Source organism: Mobula hypostoma, chromosome 28 (genome assembly GCF_963921235.1).
Source record: "Mobula hypostoma chromosome 28, sMobHyp1.1, whole genome shotgun sequence".
Taxonomy (NCBI): Eukaryota; Metazoa; Chordata; class Chondrichthyes; order Myliobatiformes; family Myliobatidae; genus Mobula; species Mobula hypostoma.
This window is the reverse complement of record NC_086124.1, coordinates 25,883,449-25,908,667: the sequence shown is the minus strand read 5'-3', so window position 1 is coordinate 25,908,667 and position 25,219 is coordinate 25,883,449. Positions and strand designations below refer to the sequence as shown.

Here is a 25,219-nt window from a genome sequence, read left to right as displayed (position 1 = left end):
TAGTCTTTATCTTACACTTGTTCATTGCACATGTGTACTGATGCAGCCGTTCAGTGTGTTATATTTTCATCAGTGACAATCTTGACAAACTCATCAATGAACTTCTCCACTTGATCACCTCAAAAATTTAATGCTGTGTCGTTTCTTAAATTTCTGCAACCACCTGAATAGTCACAATTACCTTTAATTCAGTTCAGTTTGTTGTGATAGATCTTTGCCTCTTTCATGATCAGCATATGTTCACTCTGATGCTGATGAATCCACTCTTTCAATATGTGATTGAGGTTTTCATTTATCACTTTATGCAGTGTTTTTCTAATTTTTTCAAAGGCTTCGGTTCATTACATTTATGAGGTCTCTTCTCAGAAGTGTCTGTGGTGCACAGGGACCTGTGCATCACTTGGGAATCTTCCCAGCACTTTGTGGAATTTTCCATTTGTGACATGTTAGCACACAAATAAAAAATTTGGATTTTGGAATTTAGGATACGGGGTGCACAGTCTGTAATGGCACACTGTACTGCGTGTGGGGCAGACCTGAGGGAGGCTCACACCATGGGAAGGAACGCTGCTTTCCTGCACGTCCACCTCCCCTCCGTCTACCACACCTGGCTGAACTGATACGCTGACGTTACCTTCCTAGGGCGGCTTACAGTCAGAGGAAACAACCAATGGCTCCCAGAGGTCCTCGAGCGTCTGCCCGCGAGAGGCAATGATCGAGATCGACTACAGTGAACTGTCCGAGGACTTAAAGGTAGGCAATTACAAATCCACCTTAAACCTGTGCGCTTGTTTCAGACTCCTGTTACAGGGTAGATGACTGCGACCATTCACCTTATCTACGACCCCTCACGAGTTTATACACCTCAGCCCTCAGCCGCCTCCTCTCAAGTGGTAAAAGCTCCAGCCTCTCCTTGTAATGTGATTCCTCCAGTCCTGGTGACATCCTTATGAATCTGCTGCCATCGGGAAGGAGGTACAGGAGCCTCAGGTCCCACACCACCAGGTTCAGGAACAGTTATTACCCTTCAACTGGTCAGGCTCCTGAACCATTGTAGATAACTTCACTCACCCCAACACTGAACTGATTCCACAACCTACAGACTCACTTTCAACAACCCTACAACTTGGCATTATTTATTTATCTGTGTATTTATTTTTCTATCTGTTTATTGTTAGTTTTTCTGTTTGCACTGTTTGTCATCTTTGTTCATTGGTTTCTTGTGTTATTCTTCATTGATTCTATTGTATTTCTTTGTCCTACTGTGAATGCCTGCAGGAAAATTAATCTCAGTCTGATATTTGGTGACAAATACAAACTTTTGAAAATGATTTTACTTTAAACTTTGAATCTTCTCGGATCCCTTTCCAGCTTAATGACATCCTTCCAATAGCTAGATAGCGAGAACTGCTCTCAGTACTCCAAGTGTGGTCTCGCCAATGATTTGTTTATTATTAATCTGACGTCCCATGTATGGTACTCAGTGCTCTGACCAGTGTTAACGCCTTCCTCACCACCCTGTCTGTGTCAACACTTTCAGGGATCTATGTACCTGTATCCAGGGGTCTCTGTTCTACACACTCTCCAGGGCCCTGCCGGTCACTGTATCAAGTCCCATTCTCGTCTAACTGACCAAAATAAAAGACTTTGCATGTCTTTGCATCCTGCTTGCAACTTGCTACCCACTAATCTTTGTATTAAAATCAAATTTGGGTCCAGTTCTTATGGTCCTGTCATTTAAATCATTGGTACAAGGTGTGTGTGTGAGGGAGAGGGGGTGTGTGTCACACAGACGTTTTGTAGATATTATGGTTATAAGTTAGGGGGCACTGTTCTAAAGAGACACATTAATCAGAATCGAGTTTATTATCACTCATATATGATGTGTGTTGTGGCAGTACAGCACAAAGACAAAAATTACTACAAAGCTCAAAATTCAAAATAAATGCTAACATTGTGTTTTCAATTGGCAACAAGGATGGTCTGTCTAACTCAAAGTTCAAAGTAAATTTTATTTTCGAAGTGCATGTATATGTCACCATATACAACCTTGAGATTCATTTCCTGTGGGCATACTCAATAAATCCATCATAGACTAATAACCATAACAGACTGGACCAACTCGGGTGTTCAACCAGTGTGCAAAAGACGACAAACTGTGCAAATAGAAAAATAACAAACAAATATAGAAAACATGGGCTGTAGAGTCCTTGAAAGTGAGTCCATTGGTTGTGGGGATATTTCACTGATGGGATAAATGAGGTTGATTGAAGTTATCCCCTCTGGTTCAAGAGCCTGCTGTTGGAAGGGTAGTAACTGTTCTTGACCCTGGTGGTGGGGTTCCCTGATGATGGAGGCTGTTTTCCTGTGAAGACGCTCCATGTAGATGTCGGGAAGGCTCTACATGTGATGGACTGTGCCGTATCCACTACTTTTTGTAGGATTTTCCTTTCAAGGGCATTGGTGTTTCTATACCAGGCTGTGGTGCAGCCAGTCAATATACTTTGAACTGCACATCTACAGAAGTTTGTCAAAGTTTTAGATGTCGTGCCGTGTCTCCACAAACTCCAAATGAAGTAGAGGTGCTGCTGTACTTTCTTCGTAATTGCACTTAAGTGTTGGGCCCAGGACATGTCCTCCAAAATAATAACACCTGGGAATTTAAAGTTGCTGATCCTCTCCACCTTTGGTCATCCAGAGGCTGGGAAGCCTAGAACTGGACTCTGTAAGGAAATGCACACGTGGATTTGGGAGTCCTAGTGCAGGATTTCCTAAAAGCTAACATGCAGGTTGCATTGGTGGTAAGCAGTGTTGGCGTTCATTTCGAGGGGAACAGAATATAAAAGCAAGGATGTGATGCTGAGGGTTTTTAAGGTATTAGTCAGGCCACACTTGGGGTATGGTAAGCAGGTTTGGGCCCCTTGTCTAAGAAAGGGTGTGTTGGCCTTAGAGAGGGTCTGGGGGTGGTTCATAAATTATCGTGGGATTGAAAGGGTTGATGTATGAGCAGCAATTGAGGCTGTAGGCCTGTACTTGCTGGAGTTTAGAACAATGAGGGGGGGATCTCATTGAAACCTACCAAATATTGAAAAAATTAGATATTGGATGTGGAGAGGATGTTTCCTATAGGGGGGAGTCTAGGACCAGGGGGCATAGCCTCAGATTAGGACGTCAGTTTAGAACAGATAAGGAGGAACTTCTTGTGCATGAGAGTGGTAAATTTGTGGCATTCTTTGCCACAAACAGCTGTGGAGGCAAGTCATTGGGTATATCTAAAGCATAGATTGATAGATTCTTCATTAATAAGGGAGTCGAAGGTTACTGGAAGAAGGCAGGAGAATGGGGTTGAGGAAAAATATATCGGCCATGATGAAATGGTAGAGCAGACTTGATGGGCTGAATGGCCTAATTATTGTTGCTTTATTGACTGTTGCTGACTCTGGTGTAACTTCAGTGGAATTTATGCCTCCCTCCCCACTCCAGCCCACTGACCCTCACTTAGACTCGGCCTTTACTTCTTATCGAGCTTCACTGGTAGCTCCGGTTGGAAAGAGAGCTCTTGGCACTTTGGCTCCAAAGATCAGGGCATTGAGTACAGAAGGTTGGGCTGTTACATTGATGTTGTACAAGATGTTGGTTGTAGGGGCTAGACGAGAGCTGTCCCATCACCAATGACAACAAACTTGGGACTGTGGGCTTTAGCACTCAGAGCAGGGTTCTTAAACTATTTTATGCCACACACCCCTTTGTCAGTCCGGTGAAGTCTATGGACCCCTTCTCAGTACTATGTATGCAAACATATAAAATAAAATGCATTGGATTACAAAAGAAACCAGTTATATCGAAATACAGTTATCGAAATATTTTTTAAATTAATTTGTGATGTAGTAATATATGGGCTTTATTAATGTATTAAATAACAAGATTAAATATTTAAAGTAAGGTAAGTTAAAATTAAATTTTATTTTTTAAAGACATGTTGGTGTGAAGGCTGTTTATAAGCTTGAATAAGAAAATTAAAACTGAGATGGTCTTTGACAAAGCAACACACGTGGAACATCCAGTCGATTTAGATTTTTTTGTTTTCATGGTTACAAGTGCTGAACTTATTTATTGAGATACCGCAAGGTTCGGGCCCTTGCAGCCCTTCAATCTCTTGATTTAACCCTAGCCTAATCATGGGGCAATTTACAATGACCAATTAACCTATTTGCCTTACAAGGTGCGAAACAAAAGACTGTGTGGCGCACCACTCCTCACTTAGACAGTAGGTGGCCGTTGACTCACAAAGAGTTATCTGCCCTTTGATAGGTTTTGTTTTTAGTCCTGCTGGGTGCCTACACACCCTCCTCCCTGGTTAACCGAAGTGTTCTAGGGGGTATGCCAGTTGAGTTGCTGACAACCTGACCTGACTGGGTCTGAGTCGATGTATTAGTAGTAATTAACCTACCAATCGGTACATCTTTGGACTGTGGGAGAAAACCGGAGCACCCGGAGGAAACCCACGTGGTCACGGGGAAAACATACAAACTGCTTACAGCGGCAGGAATTGAGCCTGGGTCGCTAGTCAAGTCAAGTTTATTGTCATTTCAACCATAGGCTGCTGGTATAGTACACAGTAAAAACGAAACAGTGTTCCTCCAGGATCCTAAAGCGTTGTGCTGACTACTGCGCTACCATGCTGCCCCAATATTCCGAGCTCTATCTCAATAAATAAATAAAACTGAGGTGCTCAAGAACTTTTCAAGGCTGGTGAATATCTGCAGTTCCATACGCCAGGTGGTTATTGAGGCATTGAAAGAGGACCCAGAGAGTTTCAGGGGCTAAATCATTGCAGCATTGAAAGAGGGTGTAGGTGACACTTTGGAAGATCAGAAGGCAGAGCAGAAGGGGTTTTGAGGCCTGGGGTAGATCTGTTATGATCATAAACGCAAGAGATTCTGCAGTTGCCAGAAATCCAGAGCAACACACACAACACCAGAGGAACTCAGCATCTAAGGAGGGGAATAAACGTTGAATTACAGGCTGATATCATTCATCGGGACTGTAAAGGAAGGGGTCAGAAGCCAAAATGAGGTGGAGGAGTACAAGCTGGTAGGTGAAGGGGGATGTAGGTGGATTGGGAGGGGATAGGAGGAAAAGATAAAGGGCTGAAAGGTCAAAAGTGAAAGAGAAATGCACAGACTCCTGAGTTAGAGGGAAAGTTTGAACTTTATTCCCTGGAGCGTAGGAGAATGAGGGGAGATCTGATAAGAGAACTTAATTCCTAAACCATGAGAGTTTTCCTTTGCAACCCCGTTGGGCAGTGGAGCATTGAGGAAGGGGGAATTGCTTTCCATAGGGAAGGAGGGTCCCTTGCACTGACCCTAGACTGATGTTGCTTCGTCACTCCCCACCCTGTACACAGGATGCGCTGGCGGACGACGAAGTGAAGAACGAGATGAACAGCCTGCAGCAGAAGGTGACGGAACACCAGAACATCCTCCAGCGGATTGCGGCGCCCAACATGAAGGCCATGGAGAAGCTGGACAGCGTGCGGGACAAGTTCCAGGAAACTTCGGAAGGTGGGTCTCAGATCGACACACCGTTCTCTCCCAAGGATTGCCTTGGTCCAACACTATTCTTCCTCAGCGTAATCACAGGGTAGGGGAGGGGGTTGCTTTGTTCTGTCATTCTGTTCTTTCCTGGTGTAGTCATGGGGGAGTTGCCTTGGTCTGACACTCTTCTCTCTCAGCATAATCATGGAGGGGGGAGGGTTGCTCTGATTGGCACTCCATTCTGTCTTCGCATAGTGACGGGGGTGATGTCTTGGACCAGCATTCGACTCCATTCTCTCCAGCATAGTACCAACACAGCAAAGGTTCCACTGGATCTTGGAAATGTGCCACCATGTTACTGGAAATCCTTGTTTACTTCCACTTCATCCATCTGTTCTTCTCCCACTATCAGTGGGAGTAAGCTTCGTAATCACCCCACTTTCTAGGGGAAGGGGTTCCTCCCCAGCTCCTCATCGACTAAGGTTCTATTTGTGCCTGCCTGTGGGGGAGGAAATATTCTTCTGCTCTGCCTTTACCATTAGTCGTTAAAGATCACCATCTGTTCCCTGCTCAAGCTTCATAATTTTGAAGGCATCTTTGTATTATCATGCCAAATTATTTGACCATAATACGTGGGAGCAGAATCGGCCCCTCGAGTCTGCTCATTGCTTATTTATTTAGCCCCTCAACCCCATTCTCCTGCCTTATCCCTGTCCTGACTGATCAAGAACCTATCGGCCTCTACTTTAAATATACCCAGTGACCTCTCCTGCGCAGCCATCTATAGAAGTGAATTCCACAGACTGGCCTCCCTTTGGCTAAAGAGATTCCTTCTCGTCTCTGTTCTAAAGATAGTCTCTATTTTGAAGCTGTGCCCTCTGGTCCTGGACTCCCCCACTATAGGAAACATCCTGTCCACATCCGCTCTATCCAAGCCTTTCAATATTCAATAGGTTTTAATAAGATCCTCCCCATCCTCATCCCCAGTTCTTGGTTAAACTGCAGTGATTTCTGGCTCACGGCCATCAAACGCTCTTCATACGTTAACCCTTTCATCCCCACGATCGTTCTTGTATACTTCCTCTGGACCATCTCCAGCACATATTTTCTTAGACGAGGTGTCCAAAACTGCTCACAGTGCTCCCAAGAGTGTTCTTATAAAGCCTCAGCGTTACATCCTTGCTTTTATATTTTTGTCCGCTCGTAATGAATGCTGACTTTCAGGGTGGAGAAGCAACACTTTATTTTCTGTTTGGGTAGCCTTCAACCAGATGGCCTGAATATCAATTTCTTCCTTCCCCCTCTTCTTCTATTTCCCACTCTGGCCTCTTACTGCTTCTCACCTGCCTATCACCTCTCCCTGGGTCCCCTCCTTCCCTTTCTTTAATGGTTTACTCTCCTCTCCTATCAGATTCTTTTCTCTCCAGCCGTCTACCTTTCCTACACACCTGGCCTCACCTATCACCTTTTATCTATCCTTCTCCTACCTGCACTTTTTTTAACTCTGGCATCTTCTCCCTTCAGCAAAGGTTCAGCTTGATCTTGCAACCGTGCCTCCAGCTCTGAAGGAGAGTCTCGACCCAATATGTCGACTGTTTATTCATTTCCACCAGTGTTGCCTGATCTGAGTTCCTCCAGCATTTTGTGCGTGTTACTTTGGATTTGTGGCATGTGCAGAATTTGTCATATTTGTGACTTTGCATTTGCCTTCCTTCCCGCCAGTGGGATAGTGGCATCAAGGTGGAGGGTTCTGAGTTTGAATCGGCCAGGCCCCAACCTGGGCAACAACAGTATCTGCACGTAAGAAAGGTCTGGCCAGTATGTTGCCACAAAACCTTATGGGTGATACACTATTCATAGGGTCACCATGAGTTGACGATTCGACGGCACTGAACAACAGCAACGACAATTTGCCTTCCTCAGTATTTCAGGGAATGGGAGTTCGGTGTATTACCCGTCTGCCTCTGCCTCTGGCTGGCTGCAGCGCTGTCATTTTATGTAGACTCTCTTCTCCTTCAAATAGTTCTGACCACTTTCTCTACTTTCTGTTCCCCCCCCCACCCCCCACCCCTTAGAGTTCGAGGCTGCACGCAAGAGGGCAAAGAAAGCCAAGCAGGCCTTTGAGCAGATCAAGAAGGAGAGGTTTGACCGTTTCAACGCCTGCTTCGAGGCTGTGGCTACCAACATCGACGAGATCTACAAGGCCCTCTCCCGCAACAGTAGTGCCCAGGTAAAACTCATCTGTGTTCATTTATTATCATAGGTATATGTATCCCAGCTATAAATACCAGCTGCAGCCCAGTACCTTGCAAATGTGACCAGATAAATTACATCAACTTAAATGAACATACACTCAGTGGTCACTTTATTGGGGACACCTCGTATCAACTCAAATACCTAATCAGCTAATCATGTGGCAGCAACTCGATGCACAAAAGCATGCTGACTTGGTCAAGAGGTTCTGCTGTTGATCAGACCAAACATCAGAATGGGGGAAGAAATGTGATCCAAGTGACTTTGACGGTAGAATGATTGTCGGTGGGTGAATGGGGTGGTTTGAGTATCTCAGAAATTGTTGAAACCCTGGGATTTTCATGCACAACACTCCAGAGTTTGAAGAGAATGGTGCAAAAAACAAAAAAAACCAGTGAGCCGCAGTTCTGTGGCCAATAATTACTTGTAGATGAGAGGTCAGAGGAGAACGGCCAGACTGGTTCAAGCTGACAGGAAGGCGACAGTAGCTTAAAGAATCTATGCGTTACAACAGTGGTGTGTGGAGGCGTATCTCTAAGTGCACACATTGGGTATGTTTAAAGCAGAGGCTGGAAGTTTCTTGATCAGTAAGGATGTCTCCCAAGGTGTAGTATTCCCTTTCCAACACCCTATTCAGCACCTCTCGCTACTGGGCGCCTCTGTTTCAATGCTGCATCTCTTTATCCTGCCTTTTCTCAGGCCTTCTTGGGTCCGGAGAATCCCGAAGAGCCCTACCTGGATGGGATCAACTACAACTGTGTGGCTCCTGGGAAGAGGTTCAGGCCCATGGACAACCTGTCAGGAGGAGAGAAGACGGTCGCCGCCTTGGCTCTATTGTTTGCCATCCACAGGTGGGTATTCTTGGGTGCTCTTCACGACAACACAAGCTAATTGACCTCTTGGGTCTGTGCTAGCTCCTGACAGAGCAATTCCATTGCTCTTAATTCCCTGACAGAACAGTTCCATTGCTCTTAATTCCCTGACATTTATTCTCTTCATTGCCACTTCACCAGCCTATAGGATGTTGGATTTCTGCATATTTTCTGATCCCTAGGATCCTTCCAGCAGTCAGGAATGAGCACTTAATTCCAAGATTGTTCATTTTAACTTCATCAGTCCACAGGATTTGTTTCTAAAATGCATCAGGCTTGTTTAGATGTTCGTTTGAACCTTTTGAATAGAACTTTTTGGCTGCAATGAGCAAAGGTATGTTTGGAGAAAGAAGGGTGCAGATTTTCATGAAAAGAATCCCTCTCCAACTGTTAAGCATGGGGGTGGATCGATCATGCTTTGGGCTTGTGTTGCAGCCAGTGGCACGGGGAACATTACTCGTAGAGGGAAGAATAAGTTCAATTAAATACTAGCAAATTCTGGAAGCAAACATCACACTGTCTGTAAAAAAGCTGAGGATGAAAAGAGGATGGCTTCTACAACAGGATGATGAACCTAAACACACTTCAAAGTCCACAACGGACTACCTCAAGAGGCACAAGCTGAAGGTTTTGCCATGGCCCTCACAGTCCCCCGACCTAAACGTCATCTAGAATCTGTGGATAGACCTCAAAAGAGCAGTGCATGCAAGACAGCCAAGAATCTCACAGAATTAGAAGCCTTTTGCAAGGAAGGATGGGCGAAAATCTCCCAAACAAGAATTGGAAGACTCTTAGCTGGCTACAAAAAGCGTTTACAAGCTGTGATACTTGCAAAAGGGGGTGTTACTAAGTACTGCCATGCAGGGTGCCCAAACTTTTGCTTTGGGCCCTTTTCCTTTTTGATGGAAATTAAAAAAGGTGGAAATAAAAAGTTTTCTTGCTTAAAATATTAAAGAAATATGTCATCTTTAACTTTATGCCTTTTGGAAATCAGTTCACCTTTTACTCGCTCAGCTATTCACAGTAACAGAAATTTTGACTGGGGTGCCCAAACTTTTGTGTGCCACTGTATACCCATCACCTTCTTTGTGTGTGAAGCCACACCCTTCGGATCTCCTTTGAACATCTCCCCTCTAAACCTGCAACCTCGTTTTAGATTTGCCCAACAAATACCGGGTAGTATGATTAAAAGTTTGTACTGAGTCGTGTCAGTAACGGTACACGCTAGACAACTTGCAGTGTGGGAGTGACGAACTAGACCTGCTGAGGCAAAAGCATGCACTCAAAAGAGGGAGCCCTCTCACACGGAGGAGGCCCGATCGATTCACCGCGTGATCAAATGGCCGCATGAGCCCTTGCCATATTCTCGCTTTTGATCCAGTTTTCCCCACCACGATTCTGGCCATGCCTTTCTCTTTGTATGACCTTTCAAAGCCTCCCACACTTCAGATGTTGATTCACCCCAAACAGCTTCCCCCAGTTACTTTCCCCAGTCTTTGCCTCACACTATTGTAATTAGCTGTCCCCTTAATGTACGACTTTTACCCAAGGGCTGATGTTATCCTCAAGTATCTGAAAGCTTACAGAATTAAGATCTCTGTTTACAAAATGCTACCGCACTGAAATTTCAATCAATCACCCGGTCATGCTCTTTCCCCAGTGCAATCATAGTCACGAGATTCTGCAGATGCCAGAAACCTTGGGAGGCAACATACACAATTGCTGGACGAACAAGATGAGGTCCTGACGAAGATTCTTGGCCCAAAATGTCGACTCCAAAATTCACCTCCATAGATGCTGATTGACCTGCTGAGTTCCCCTGACATTCAGCCCATCCTGTACTTCTGATCTGTGCTGTTGGACTGTGTTTGATCCCTCCACACTTTGTATTCTGGCTTCTTCCCACCTCCTTTCTGGTACTGATGAAAGGTCTTGGCCCAAAATATTGACTCCTTTGCAAAAATGTCGCCTAACCTGCTGAGTTCCTCCAACGTTTTGTGGGTATTACTGTGGATTTTCAGTGTCTACAGAATCTCTTGTTTATGATTTGCTGTGGTGATCTACGTCCCTGATGCCCCAAGAAATGCAAGCCCCTTCACCAGTCTGTGACCAGTAGCGCTCAGTAGAACAGTGCCATGCAGTCTGGCAGGATTGGCCTCCTGTGGGGTGGGTTGCCACTAGCGGAGGGGGTGGTGGTGCTGCAGGTGGTGGGAGATCTGGGTTACTGGGCTACTAACCAAGATTTCTGTTCTTCCCCCAACCCAGCTACAAGCCAGCCCCTTTCTTTGTCCTGGACGAGATCGATGCTGCCCTTGACAATACGAACATCGGCAAGGTGAGCGCCCACATTCTAGTCGATAGGCCTGAGTTGTCCCCACAGTTGAGTTGACTGATGAGATGAATCGCAGTTTTAAGAGATTTCTTTTTAAAGGTTAGTTTTACTTGTCACAAGCACATCAAAACGTACAGTGAAATACGTCGTGTGTCAATGCCAGCACAGTCCAAGGATGTGCTGGGAGATCAGCCTGCAAGTGTCACCACGCTTCTGGCACCAGCAGCATGCTCACAATTCACTAACCCCAATCCCAAAGTCTTTGGAATATGGGAGAAATCCAGAGGAAATCCATTGCTTAATGGGAACAAAGTACAAACTCCTTATAGGTGGCAGTGGGAATTGAACCTGGATCACTGGCGTTGTAAAGCATTGCACTAACTGCTAGGCTACTCTCCTGATATAAAATCTTCATGGGTGTGATCAGGAAAAATATCCAGCACCCTAGATTTGATTATCTGGTTTCGGATGGTGTGGCACAGAGCCCATCATCGCGGCTGGGATTGGAGAGACAGAAGCAAGCGAGACAGCCAAAGCCTGCAGAAGAAATGTGGCAAGTTCTCTGAGATGCTTAGTACAACCTCCCAGCCACTTTTCATATAAAACAGCACTTCTTCTCTTCGGCTGTCCATCGATTTCTATGTTGACTGAGGCCTGGGCAAGGTTGTATGGAGGACCGGCAGTTGCCCATAAACAGCACGACAAAGTACCTAAGAGAATTGATGCAGTTTTAAAGGCAAAGGGTGACCACAGCAAATATTGATTTCATTTCATTTTTTTACTGGTTACTGCTCTTTATAGTAATTTTTTTGATATTTAGAAACTTTTCATTATTTTTGAAGGCATCTTCATTTTACAGGATTTTTTTACATGTGCCTATGACTTTTGCACAGTGCTATAGTTCAGTAACACTGAAATGCGTCATTTCTGTCAAATTAAATCAGCGAGTGTCGCCATTCTAACATAGGTTGTTCTCAACTTACTAACACTAATCTTAGGTTTTTGGAATGTGGAAGGCAACCAGAGCACCCGGAAGAAACCCACGCGGTCACACGGAAAACGTACAAACTCCTTACAAGCAGCGGAAGAAATTGAACCCCGTTCGGTGATTGCTAGCACTGTGAGGCGCTGCGCTAACCACTGCCCTACCGTGGTTTTGTCACGTTATCGCTTTAACCTTGAATCAGAGTTGTAGACTGAGTGGTTGACCGGCTCTCCCTGTGCAGAGAGGCACTTATGCAGTCGGAGGCGTCCCCCTTGCGGGAAGCACTGGCTCATCTGAGGATCTGTGGTCTCTTCGACAGGTCGCCAATTACATCAAGGAGCAGTCTATCTCCAACTTTCAGGCGGTGGTGATTTCCCTGAAGGAGGAGTTCTACACCAAGGCTGACGCTCTAATCGGAGTCTACCCCGAGGTAGGTGTCTGCCAGCACCCCCTCTCTCCTCCCCCACCCCCACAACCCCCATTTCACCCCTCCTTGATGGTACCAGGGTACGTCCGTGTTGGGGAGGAGGGGGTTGGTGGGTAGCTACAAAGCACCAATATTTACGTGGCTGTGGGAGCTTATTACCGAGAACCTGCTGCAGACTTCGCACCCGTTCAGTCAGTGGAGAAGGTGAGCAACACAATGCAGATTGCTAGAGGAAATCAGTGGATCAGGGAGCATCTATGCAGGGGAATAAACAGTCGATGTTTTGGAGGTGCAGAGGCCAGAATAAGAAGATAGAGGGGAGAGAGAGCCCACATTGAGGCGTTAACGGTTTATATGGAGGGATCTTCTTCGATCAGAGGATGTTGCTAGTGTGGAACAAGCTCAAATTTCAAAGTAATTTTATTATCAAAGTACATGTATGTCACCATATACAACCCTGAGATTCATTTTCTTCTGGGCATTCACAAAGAGCAAAGAAATGCAATAGAATCAATGAAAAACTACACAAAATGCTGACAAACTGTGCATATACAAAAATAGTAATGAATAAGTAAATAAATAATACTCTGAACATGAGTTGTATAAAGTTAAATTGTAGATTGTGGAATCAGTTCAGTGTTGGGGTGAGTGAAGTGATCCACGCTGGTTCAGGAGCCTGATGGTTGAGGGGTAATAACTGTTCCTGAACCTTGTGGTGTGGGAGCTGAGGCTCCTGTACCTCCTGCCCGATGGCAGCAGCGAGAAGAGAGCATGGCCTGGGTGGGGGGTGGAGTGGTCTTTGCTTTCGTGTGGCAGAGCTCGTTGTAGATATGCCTAGTAGTGGGTGGGGCTTTTTCCCGGGGGGGACTGGGCTGTGTTCACTACTTTCAGTGAGGCTTTTCCATTGCCGGAGAAGGCAGTGGATGTGGGTTGGATTGCAGTATTTAAGAGGAGCTTGGATAAGTACATAAAGGAGGGGGGGGGTATAGAGAGCTGTGATCCAGTGCGGGTCAGTGGAACTAGGCAGAGTAACAGCTTGGCGTGGACTAAATGGGCCAAAGGGCTGCCTTTGGTGCTGTAGTGCTTTATAATGCTGCCTCGTGCTAAGTCCTTCCAGCATTTTGGTGTGTTACTCAACATCTCCAGCATCTCTTGTGTTACGCTAAGACCCGTGTTCATGATTCACGGCCAATTTCCCCCCATTGGCCCTTTGTTCCTCCCCACTGTCTATTCAGTCCGGCTTACTCCACCAACACCACTCGGCCTCATAAAAAAAACAAGGGTTGAGTCAGGAACTTTCATACCGTGACCCGGTTGATCCGAAAGGAGACCAATCCTGACATTACACGCCAGACAAGAATGGTTGACTGTCTGGTGTGACAAGCTATGAATGAATGAATTCCCCTCCCAAAGATCTGCTCAGTCTGACCCAGAATTTGAAGCCCCCTTGCCCCTACCCCCACCCTGCCCCAGGTGCATCCATAAGACATAGTAACAGAAGTAGGCCACTTTTTCCCCACCATTTCGTTGTGGCTGATCAATTTCCCTCTCAAACGTATTTTCCTGCCTTCACTCCATAACCTGTACCACTGAACACAATCCTATCAACCACTAGTTTAAAAATACTCACTGATCTGGCCTCCACAATTGGCTATGGCAATGAATTCCACAGATTCACCTCCCTCTGGCTGAAGAAATCCCTCCTCCTCTCCATTCTAAACAAATGTCTTTCTATTCTGAGGCTGTGTCCTCTGGTCCTGGACTCCCCCACCACAGGAAACATCCTCTCTATATCCACTCTATCTGGACCTTTTGACAGGTTACAATGCGATCCCCCCTCATTCTTATAAATTCCAGCATGTAAACGGCCAGAGCCATCAATTGTTTCTCATACGTTAACCCTTTCATTCCCGGGATCATTCTCGTGAACTTCTGGACCCTCTCCAATATCAGCACATCTTTTCTTGGATAAGAGGCCCAAAACGGTTCACAATACTGCAAGTGAGGCCTCACCAGTGCCTCATACAGCCTCAGAAATCCATCCTTGCTTTTATATTCTAGTAGTCTCAGTTCAGTAGCGGTGTTCAAGTGGCTGTTAGACAGACACAGGAACGTGGAGAGATCTGGGTTCTTTAAGGTTGATATAGCCAGGGGAGATGGTGAGGACCCATAAGAGCACAACAACGTGGAAACAGGCCATTTGGCCGATCTAGTCTGTGCCAACTTGGTCATATACCTGCACCCAAACCATGTCCCTCGATACTCCTCCCATCCATGTACCTATACAGACTTCACTTCATTAGTACAATTGACCTCACATCCACCACTTCCGCTGGCAGCTCCTTTCATACTCGCATCACCCTCTGCGTGAAGATGTTCTTCCCCAGATTCCCCTTAAATATTTTCACCTTTCACCCTTAGCCTATGACCTAGTTCCAGGTTCACCCAACCCAAGGTGTACATGCCTGCAAGTATTCACCCCTGTCTATCCCGTTCCAGGTTTGTGGTGAAAGCTTGCAGGATTTCTTCCCACAGGGAAAAGGGGAAGAGTTTTCAATTTGGAAACTCTCAGTTGAGGTTACGGGGGTGGGGTGTGAGGACTAATTTTGCTGTCTCTGCTCTCTCTCACAGCAAGGAGACTGCGTCATCAGCAAAGTGCTGACCTTCGACCTGACTGGGTTCCCGGAAGCTGGCCCGCTGCCCAACGAGTAACTGGGATGTTAGAGGGAGCTGCCCGTGCTTCTCCAGGCGTCTGGCTGCGTGCTTAGTTTCCCTGGGCGCCAGTATGTGAGTGTGTGTGTACCGGTCACCCTCTCGGGGGACAGACAGGAGTTATTCAGCTCTCCTCTGTATCATCTCCTGACATGGGGCTGGTGGGGTGCATTCTGTGTCCGGACACGGAAGAACACGAGTGGTTCAGAGCTCTCTCCCCACACTCCCTGCGGTCAAATTACAAGTGTTGAACCCAGTCCCTTCTCTCCTCCTCTCACACTCTGAGATCTCCCGTTGCCCTCTTAACTCTTGTGTTTTCAGGAGGCAGGGTTGTGAAGAACCTTCCCTTTCATCCAGCTCCTTCACATTCCCGGGAAGGCAGGCCGATTTCACTCTCTGCCCCTCCCCACCCCCTGCAGCCTGGGCCTGACTTCTAAGGGAGAGGACACGACAGCTCCTGGGTTCTTTCTCAACCTCGCTGACACCCTTTGAGCGAATTGACTGATGCTGGCAAGATGCTCTGGGTATGGGGTCAGGAAAGCCCAGATATTGTCCTGGACGCCAGCAGGAAAGTGGCTCGCCTCCGAATCAGAAACTAAGCTTTGGGTTGGGCAGCGTCTCTGGAGACAGGGGGGTGGTCAGTGCTTCCGATTGAGACCCTCCCTCAGCTTTCCTTTTGCACCACTTGAGTCCACTACAGGGACAGGCCGGTGGAACCTACCCCTCCCAACTTCTCCCCTTATTTATGGACGCTTGATTCCCAGGCCCCGAGGACACCGACCCACTCGAGACCCCACTCAGCCAAACTTCTTCCCTACTGCCCCTACCCATCAGTGGGGGGGTTGTGGAGATACCTGTCCGTGCTGCCATTCCGGCCGAGCACTTTGCTCACAAGCCCCTGGGACTCGTGCCACCCATTCCCCCAGCCCCGTGACCTCCTCGTAAGCAGGAGATTGCAGAGCTGTGTGGCAACTTGGCTGAGACCCCATGCCCCTGTAATATATAAACCACTCGCGGGATTTGACCTGATTCTTAAATTAATTCGGGCATTTGATCAGTGATGCATTAGATTCGGTGCCTTGCTGTCTAGAATGGACTTGACGTCCTGTTGCTTGCTTGCGGTAGGATGGCAGTGAAATTAGCTCTTAGAAGTAACAAGTGAAAGTATCTGCTGTTTTTAATCGTGTCAGGAAAATCATTCTTTTAATTAAAACGAATCATGCAGCTTTTTGGAAAAATCATGTATGTTGTGAAATTTTTCGCCCCCGAATAAAAAATCTTTTATTGACTTTATTGGTGTTTGTCTGTGTGTGTGGGTGTGAGCTAGAATGGGAGTGTGTGTGTGTGTGTGTATACACACTATGCCCATATACACCAGTGCTGCATGTGAGGGCTTGTACGCTTCTGTTTGTTTGTGTGTACGAATTTGATTATCTGTGTGTTTGTGCAAACTCCCATACATGTCAATGGTTCCATTTAATATCAGAGAATATATACGGTGTCCAACCTGAAATTTTTACACTCTGTAGACATCCACAAAACAGAAGAAATGCCCCCCCACAAAGAATGATGACAGAAAACATTAGAACCCCAAAGCCTCCCCCCCATTTGTCCAGCAGATAGTATCAGCCCCCCTGACCCGCCAGCCCGCCATGCAAACAATAGCAAAGCCCCCAAAAAGACCATGCTTTAGAGTCCATCAAAACCCACAGTTCATCCCCAGTAGTTTGACATGCCACTGGCTGGCTGGAGAGAGAGAGGGGTGGGGGCAGTCCTGCCATAGCGATGGAGCTATCCCCGTACCTCCTGGGGGCATCGAAAATGCTAGGTCACCTGCTGAGCTATGAGAGCGGGAACCCACCGCCGTCAAGAGTCACAGTTTGCGTGCAGTAGATCAGAGACTCTCGAGAGGACCCCAGCCACCTTGAAAAGAAAAGAAGAGACGTTAGAGAGAACTTAGTTTCTTTTGCAGATGGACTGGGAGAAGTTGCCCTCTGACACCGTATTTAGCTCCACCCTCATCTCTGGGCATAGTTTAAAGGTGTTTGGAGAAAAGTGGAGGGGGTTGTGGTTATTGGAGGTAGGTTTTTTTTTGTACAGAGAGTGAGTTCCCTGCCAGGGGTAATGGTGAGGCAGATACACTGGTGATCGGAAAACCCTTTTGCACATTGTTAATATGGAATTGTGATGACGTGACCGTTTTGGACATTGTTAACGTGGAATAGAAACATAGAAAATAGGTGCAGGAGTAGGCCATTCGGCCCTTCGAGCCTGCACCGCCATTTATTATGATCATGGCTGATCATCCAGCTCAGAACCCAGCCTTCCCTCCATACCCCCTGACCCCTGTAGCCACAAGGGCCATATCTAACTTCCTTTTAAACATAGCTAATGAACTGGCCTCAACAGTTTGCTGTGGCAGAGAATTCCACAGATTCACCACTCTCTGTGTGAAGAAGTTTTTCCTAACCTCGGTCCTAAAAGGCTTCCCCTCTATCCTCAAACTGTGACCCCTCGTTCTAGACCTCCCCAACATCGGGAACAATCTTCCCGCATCTAGCCTGTCCAATCCCTTTAGGATCTTATACGTTTCAATCAGATCCCCCCTCAATCTTCTAAATTCCAACGAGTACAAGCCCAGTTCATCCAGTCTTTCTTCATATGAAAGACCTGCCATCCCAGGAATCAATCTGGTGAACCTTCTTTGTACTCCCTCTATGGCAAAGATGTCTTTCCTCAGATTAGGGGACCAAAACTGCACACAATACTCCAGGTGTGGTCTCACCAAGGCCTTGTACAACTGCAGTAGTACCTCCCTGCTCCTGTACTCGAATCCTCTCGCTATAAATGCCAGCATACCGTTCGCCTTTTTCACCGCCTGCTGTACCTGCATGCCCACTTTCAATGACTGGTGTATAATGACACCCAGGTCTCGTTGCACCTCCCCTTTTCCTAATCGGCCACCATTCAGATAATAATCTGTTTTCCTATTTTTGCCACCAAAGTGGATAACTTCACATTTATCCACATTAAATTGCATCTGCCATGAGTTTGCCCACTCACCCAACCTATCCAAGTCACCCTGCATCCTCTTAGCATCCTCCTCACTGCTAACACTGCCACCCAGCTTCGTGTCATCCGCAAACTTGGAGATGCTGCATTTAATTCCCTCATCCAAGTCATTAATATATATTGTAAACAACTGGGGTCCCAGCACTGAGCCTTGCGGTACCCCACTAGTCACCGCCTGCCATTCTGAAAAGGTCCCGTTTATTCCCACTCTTTGCTTCCTGTCTGCTAACCAATTCTCCACCCACACCAATACCTTACCCCCAATACCGTGTGCTTTAAGTTTGCACACTAATCTCCTATGTGGGACCTTGTCAAAAGCCTTTTGAAAATCCAAATATACCACATCCACTGGTTCTCCCCTATCCACTCTACTAGTTACATCCTCAAAAAATTCTATGAGATTCGTCAGACATGATTTTCCTTTCACAAATCCATGCTGACTTTGTCCGATCATTTCACCGCTTTCCAAATGTGCTGTTATCACACCCTTGATAACTGACTCCAGCAGTTTCCCCACCACCGACGTTAGGCTAACCGGCCTATAATTCCCCGGTTTCTCTCTCCCTCCTTTTTTAAAAAGTGGGGTTACATTAGCCACCCTCCAATCCTCAGGAACTAGTCCAGAATCTAACGAGTTTTGAAAAATTATCACTAATGCATCCACTATTTCTTGGGCCACTTCCTTAAGCACTCTGGGATGCAGACCGTCTGGCCCTGGGGATTTATCTGCCTTCAATCCCTGCAATCCCTTGAATGCTGCAAGTCTGATTCACTGATTTATTGATGGCTGGGGAGCAGCATGGCCTCGGTCATATCGATGCCTAGGCTCCAAGCCACGGTGTTACTTTGTGCTTGTTTACAGCCACCAGGAGAGCAGTATCGGGGGTGGTACGGTACGGCGTCCAATCTGGGGTCAATGCTGCCCCCCCCCCCCAAGTGTTCACTCAGCAGAAGACAGGCTATTCTATGGCCAACTGCAAATTTCTGCCACATTCATGGGCTTTTTGTTTTGCGTGGCTGTACTTTACTGATATCTGCATCTGTGTGTTGTGCTGTGCTGTATCTGCATCTGTGTGTTGTGCTGTATCTGCATGTGTGTGTTGTGCTGTATCTGCCATCTGTGTGTTGTGCTGTATCTGCCATCTGTGTGTTGTGCTGTATCTGCATCTGTGTGTTGTGCTGTGTGTGACTGTTGGTACCGTGTTTTGCATCTTGGCTCTGGAGAAACGCTGTCTCATTTGGGGGTATTCGCATATGGTTGAATGACAATTAAACTTGCATTGAATTAGGGGCATTTAAGAGATTCTTCGGCAATTATAGTCACAGAACTCTACGGCACAGAAACAGACCCTTCAGCCCATCTAGTCTGTGCTGAATCTGCCTAGTCCTATCGACCTGCACTCAGATCGGAGCCCTACATACCCCTCCCATCCATGTACCTATCCAAACTTCTCTTAAATGCTGAAATTGAACCCACTTCTGCTGGTGGCTCGTTGCACACTCTCATCACCCTCTGAGTGAAGAGGGTCCCCCTCTTGTTCCACTTTTCACCCTCAACCCAAGACCTCGAGGATGATCAAAAATGGAGGCCTCTGTGGGAGGGAAGGGTTAGACTGATTTTCGAGTTGATTAAAGGTCGTGGTCTGAAGGACCTGCACTGTGCTGTAATGTTCTGTGGTTTGTGTTTACCTCCCTCTGCGCACACAGACCCTGAGACCGTCTCAGTACTCATTGATACAGACAGGGAGCGGGCTGCCAGAGGAAGAGGTAGAGGCAGGTACTATTAGAAAATTTAGAAGATGGCCAAGCACTGGCAAATGGGACTGGCTCAGATGGACTGATTGGCGTGGCTGAGTCACGCCAAAGGGCCCATTTCTGTGCCATGTGAGAGGGTGCAAGCGGAGGCTCAAAGATGTGGTTATGAACCAGACAGTCCTATCCTCTGGGAACTCGAACCTCTCAGCCCTTGGCAAATGTCAGTCAGATTTGCTGGCCGAGGTTATGGCTCCACACTCGGACAGAGGCAGCAGTAATTCGAAGACACTCCCTCGGAGGATTCAGATGAAAAACTGCTGTAATTCGGAGACAACACACATCAAAGTTGCTGGTGAATGCAGCAGGCCAAGCAGCATCTGTAGGAAGAGGCGCAGTCGACGTTTCAGGCCGAGACCCTTTGTCAGGACTAACTGAAGGAAGAGTGAGTAAGGGATTTGAAAGTTGGAGGGGGAGGGGGAGATCCAAAATGATAGGAGAAGACAGGAGGGGGAGGGATGGAGCCAAGAGCTGGACAGGTGATAGGGAAAAGGGGATACGAGAGGATCATGGGACAGGAGGTCCAGAGAAGAAAGACAAGGGGGGGGGACCCAGAGGATGGGCAAGAGGTATATTCAGAGGGACAGAGGGAGAAAAAGGAGAGTGAGAGAAAGAATGTGTGCATAAAAATGAGTAACAGATGGGGTACGAGGGGGAGGTGGGGCCTAGCGGAAGTTAGAGAAGTCGATGTTCATGCCATCAGGTTGGATGCTACCCAGACGGAATATAAGGTGTTGTTCCTCCAACCTGAGTGTGGCTTCATCTTTACAGTAGAGGAGGCCGTGGATAGACATGTCAGAATGGGAATGGGATGTGGAATTAACATGTGTGGCCACTGGGAGATCCTGCTTTCTCTGGCGGACAGAGCGCAGATGTTCAGCAAAGCGGTCTCCCAGTCTGCGTCGGGTCTCGCCAATATATAAAAGGCCACATCGGGAGCACCGGACGCAGTATATCACCCCAGTCGACTCACAGGTGAAGTGTTGTCTCACCTGGAAGGACTGTTTGGGGCCCTGAATGGTGGTAAGGGAGGAAGTGTAAGGGCATGTGTAGCACTTGTTCCGCTTACACGGATAAATGCCAAGAGGGAGATCAGTTGGGAGGGATGGGGGGGACGAATGGACAAGGGAGTTGTGTAGGGAGTGATCCCTGCAGAATGCAGGGGGGGGGAGGGAAAGATGTGCTTAGTGGTGGGATCCCGTTGGAGGTGGCGGAAGTTACGGAGAATAATATGTTGGACCCGGAGGCTGGTGGGGTGGTAGGTGAGGACCAGGGGAACCCTATTCTTAGTGGGGTGGCGGGAGGATGGAGTGAGAGCAGATGTACATGAAATGGGGGAGATGCGTTTAAGAGCAGAGTTGATAGTGGAGGAAGGGAAGCCCCTTTCTTTAAAAAAGGAAGACATCTCCCTCGTCCTAGAATGAAAAGCCTCATCCTGAGAGCAGATGTGGCGGAGACGGAGGAATTGCGAGAAGGGGATGGCGTTTTTGCAAGAGACAGGGTGAGAAGAGGAATAGTCCAGATAGCTGTGAGAGTCAGTAGGCTTATAGTAGACATCAGTGGACACCCCACCAGCCTCCGGGTCCAACATATTATTCTCCGTAACTTCTGCCACCCCCAACAGGATCCCACCACTAAGCACATCTTTCCCTCCCCCCCCTGCATTCCGCAGGGATCGTTCCCTACACAACTCCCTTGTCCATTCGTCCCCCCCCATCCCTCCCAACTGATCTCCCTCCCAGCACTTATCCGTGTAAGCGGAACAAGTGCTACACATGCCCTTACACTTCCTCCCTTACCACCATTCAGGGCCCCAAACAGTCCTTCCAGGTGAGGCAACACTTCACCTGTGAGTCGACTGGGGTGATGTACTGCATCCGGTGCTCCCAATGTGGCCTTTTATATATTGGCGAGACCCGACGCAGACTGGGAGACCGCTTTGCTGAACATCTACGCTCTGTCCGCCAGAGAAAGCAGGATCTCCCAGTGGCCACACGTTTTAATTCCACATCCCATTCCCATTCTGACATGTCTATCCACGGCCTCCTCTACTGTAAAGATGAAGCCACACTCAGGTTGGAGGAACAACACCTTATATTCCGTCTGGGTAGCCTCCAACCTGATGGCATGAACATTGACTTCTCTAACTTCCGCTAGGCCCCACCTCCCCCTCGTACCCCATTTGTTATTTATTTTTATGCACACATTCTTTCTCTCACTCTCCTTTTTCTCCCTCTGTCCCTCTGAATATACCTCTTGCCCATCCTCTGGGTCCCCCCCCCCCTTGTCTTTCTTCCCGGACCTCCTGTCCCATGATCCTCTCGTATCCCTTTTGCCTATCACCTGCCCAACTCTTGGCTCTATCCCTCCCCCTCCTGTCTTCTCCTATAATTTTGGATCTCCCCCTCCCCCTCCAACTTTCAAATCCCTTACTCACTCTTCCTTCAGTTAGTCCTGACAAAGGGTCTCGGCCTGAAACGTCGACTGCACCTCTTCCTAGAGATGCTGCTTGGCCTGCTGCGTTCACCAGCAACTTTGATGTGTGTTGCTTGAATTTCCAGCATCTGCAGAATTCCTGTTGTTTGCGTAATTCGGAGACACTCCCTTCAAACCGAAAAGATAGAAACTTTTGGAAATAATTTGGAAAATGTGTAGCTCGGGTGGTTGATGGCTGGGTTGAGCTGTTCTCCAATCTTGGCAATTTACTTGCAAATGTTTCGTCACCATGCAAGCAGAGATCGTCAGTTCACTGTTGATTGTGGTGTGACCTCTGAATGCTTGGCTTTTATATACGTCTCAATCAGCAGATTGGTCCCCATTTTGGAAACCCGATTGTGTTGTGGGGAGGAAATCTCGTCGCTGATTAGTTCTGTGCGTTGCCTGGAATTTTGCCCGCATTGCCTCATAATCCGGATTGAGGTCTACATGTTTGCTTATTGAACTGTTCATGGAAAACATTTCTTTATTCCTGAAAATCGACCTCTTGGAAGGGTCCCAGAGCCAAAGCATTGTTTAGACCATGGGGCATAGGAACAGAAACAGGTCATTGGGCCCATCGAGACTGCTGTTCCATGATGGGTGTTTGATTTTCCCACTGAGTCCCATTCCTCTGCCTCCCGCCCCCTCATAAACTTTGACACCCTGACTGTCAAAAATCTATCACTCATTGTCACGTGTACACAGAGACCAACAAACTCTGTCATGCTGGGTCAGTCAGTCTGCAAATGTTGTCATGCTTATAGCACCAACATAGGATGCCCACAACAGGCTACCATCACCCATACTAAAAGACAGAGGGGCAGAATCTGGCCATTCAGCCCATTGAGTCTTATCCACATTTCATTTTGGCTGATCCATTTCCTATCTTCTCCCCATAATCTTTCAAGCCCTGACTAATCAAGAATCTATTGACCTCCACCTTAAATACACCCAGCAACCTGGCCTCCACAGCCCTCTGTGGCAATGAATTCCAAATATTCACCACCCTCTGGCTAAAGAAATTCCCCGTCTCTGTTCTATATGGACGGTCCTCTATTCTGAGGCTGTGCCCTCTGGTCCCTGATTCCCCCACCGCAGGAAGCAACCTCTCTACATCTAGTCCTTTCAACATTCAAACGGTTTCAGTCCATCGTTAGCATGTGGGCGGGTACCCACGCGGTCAGAATGTACAAATTTCTTACAGACAGTGGTGGGAATCAAACCCCGATCTTACAGCTTTGATTGTGAAACATTGCTAACGACCACACCACTGTTCCACTCACAGCTTCGACCTGCGCTTTAAGTATATCCAGTGACTCGGTTTCCACAGCTGTCTGTGGCAATCACTTCCACAGATTCACCACTCTCTGCTCTAAAGGGATATCCTTCTATTCTGAGGCTGTGCCCCCTGGTCGTAGACTCCCCCATCTCCATCTCCACTCTATCTAGGTATTTCAATATTTGGCAGGTTTCAATGAGATCCACCCCTCGTTCTTCAAAGCTCCAGAGAGTACAGGCCCAGAGCCATCAAATACAATGATGGAAAGTGTATAGTCATGCAGTAGAAATAAATGTGCAGAATATTTTATAAACAGAGAGAAAATTCAGTAATCTGAGATGGAGAGGGACTTGGGAGTCCTTGTGCAGAATACCCTGAAGGTTAATTTGCAGGTTGGGTTGGTTGTGAGGAGGGCAAATGCCATGTTAGTATTCATTTCAAGAGGTCTAGAATGCAAGAGCAAGGATGTGATAATGAGGCTTTATCAGGCACTAGTGAGGTCTAATCTTAAGTATTGTGGACAGTTTGGGGCCCCTCGTCTTAGAAAAGATGTGCTGGCATTGGAGAGGGTCCAGAGGAGGTTCACAAGGATAATTCCAGGAATGAAAGGCTTATCATATAAGGAACGTTTGATGGCTCTGAGTCTGTACTCACTGGAATTTAGAAGGATGAGGGGGGATCTCATTGAAACCTTTCAAATGTTGAAAGGCCTAGACAGAGTAGATGTGGAAAGGATGTTTCCCATGGTGGGAGAGTCTAGGACAAGAGGGCACAGCCTCAGGATAGAGGGGCGCCCTTTCAAAACAGAGATGTGGAGAAATTTCTTTAGCCAAAGGGTGGTGAATTTGTTGCCACATGCAGCTGTGGAGGCCAGGTCATTGGGTGTATTTAAGGCAGAGGTTCTCAATTGGACATGGCATCAAAGGTTACGGGAAGAAGGCCGGGAACTGGGGTTGAGGAGATAGAAAAAAAGTATCAGCCACGATTGAATGGCAAAGCAGACTCGATGGGCCAGATGGCCTAATTGTGCTCCTATGTCTTATGTTCTAAATGCTCCTCATACATCAACCCTTTCATCACTGGGATCATTTTTGTGAACATTCTTTGCACTCTGCTATTTCATTATGGCTGACATATAACCCATACCTCCCATATGAGATAACCCATATCTCCTGCCTTCTCCCCGTAATCTTTAACACCCTTACTAATCAAGGACCTATCAACTGCCACTTTAGATATACCCAATGGCATCACCTCTACGGGCATCTGTGGCAATGAATTCCACAGATTCATCACCCTCTGGCTAAAGAAATTCCATCTTATCTCAGTTCTAAAGGAATGTCCATGTATTTAGAGGCTGTGCCCTCTGATCCTGGACTACCTCACTTTAGGAAACATTCTCTCCGCATCCCCTCTATCTGATTTTTATAAACCTCTGAGCTGTTATCTCTCAGCCTCCT

At 47.0% G+C, this 25,219-nt stretch overlaps 1 protein-coding gene across 1 annotated transcript in view; it reads left to right on the top strand.

Moving 5' to 3' along the window:
• Positions 1-16,413, top strand: part of LOC134338997 (structural maintenance of chromosomes protein 1A) — a 60,445-nt gene extending 44,032 nt beyond the window's left edge. Inside the window, exons 19-25 of the mRNA XM_063035223.1 lie at positions 655-753; positions 5,408-5,564; positions 7,613-7,767; positions 8,490-8,641; positions 10,928-10,997; positions 12,299-12,409; positions 15,038-16,413. Coding sequence (XP_062891293.1) covers positions 655-753; positions 5,408-5,564; positions 7,613-7,767; positions 8,490-8,641; positions 10,928-10,997; positions 12,299-12,409; positions 15,038-15,118 — 825 coding nt within the window. The 3' untranslated portion in view covers positions 15,119-16,413. The remainder of the gene's footprint in view (positions 1-654; positions 754-5,407; positions 5,565-7,612; positions 7,768-8,489; positions 8,642-10,927; positions 10,998-12,298; positions 12,410-15,037) is intronic.
• Positions 16,414-25,219: the final 8,806 nt, after the last annotated feature.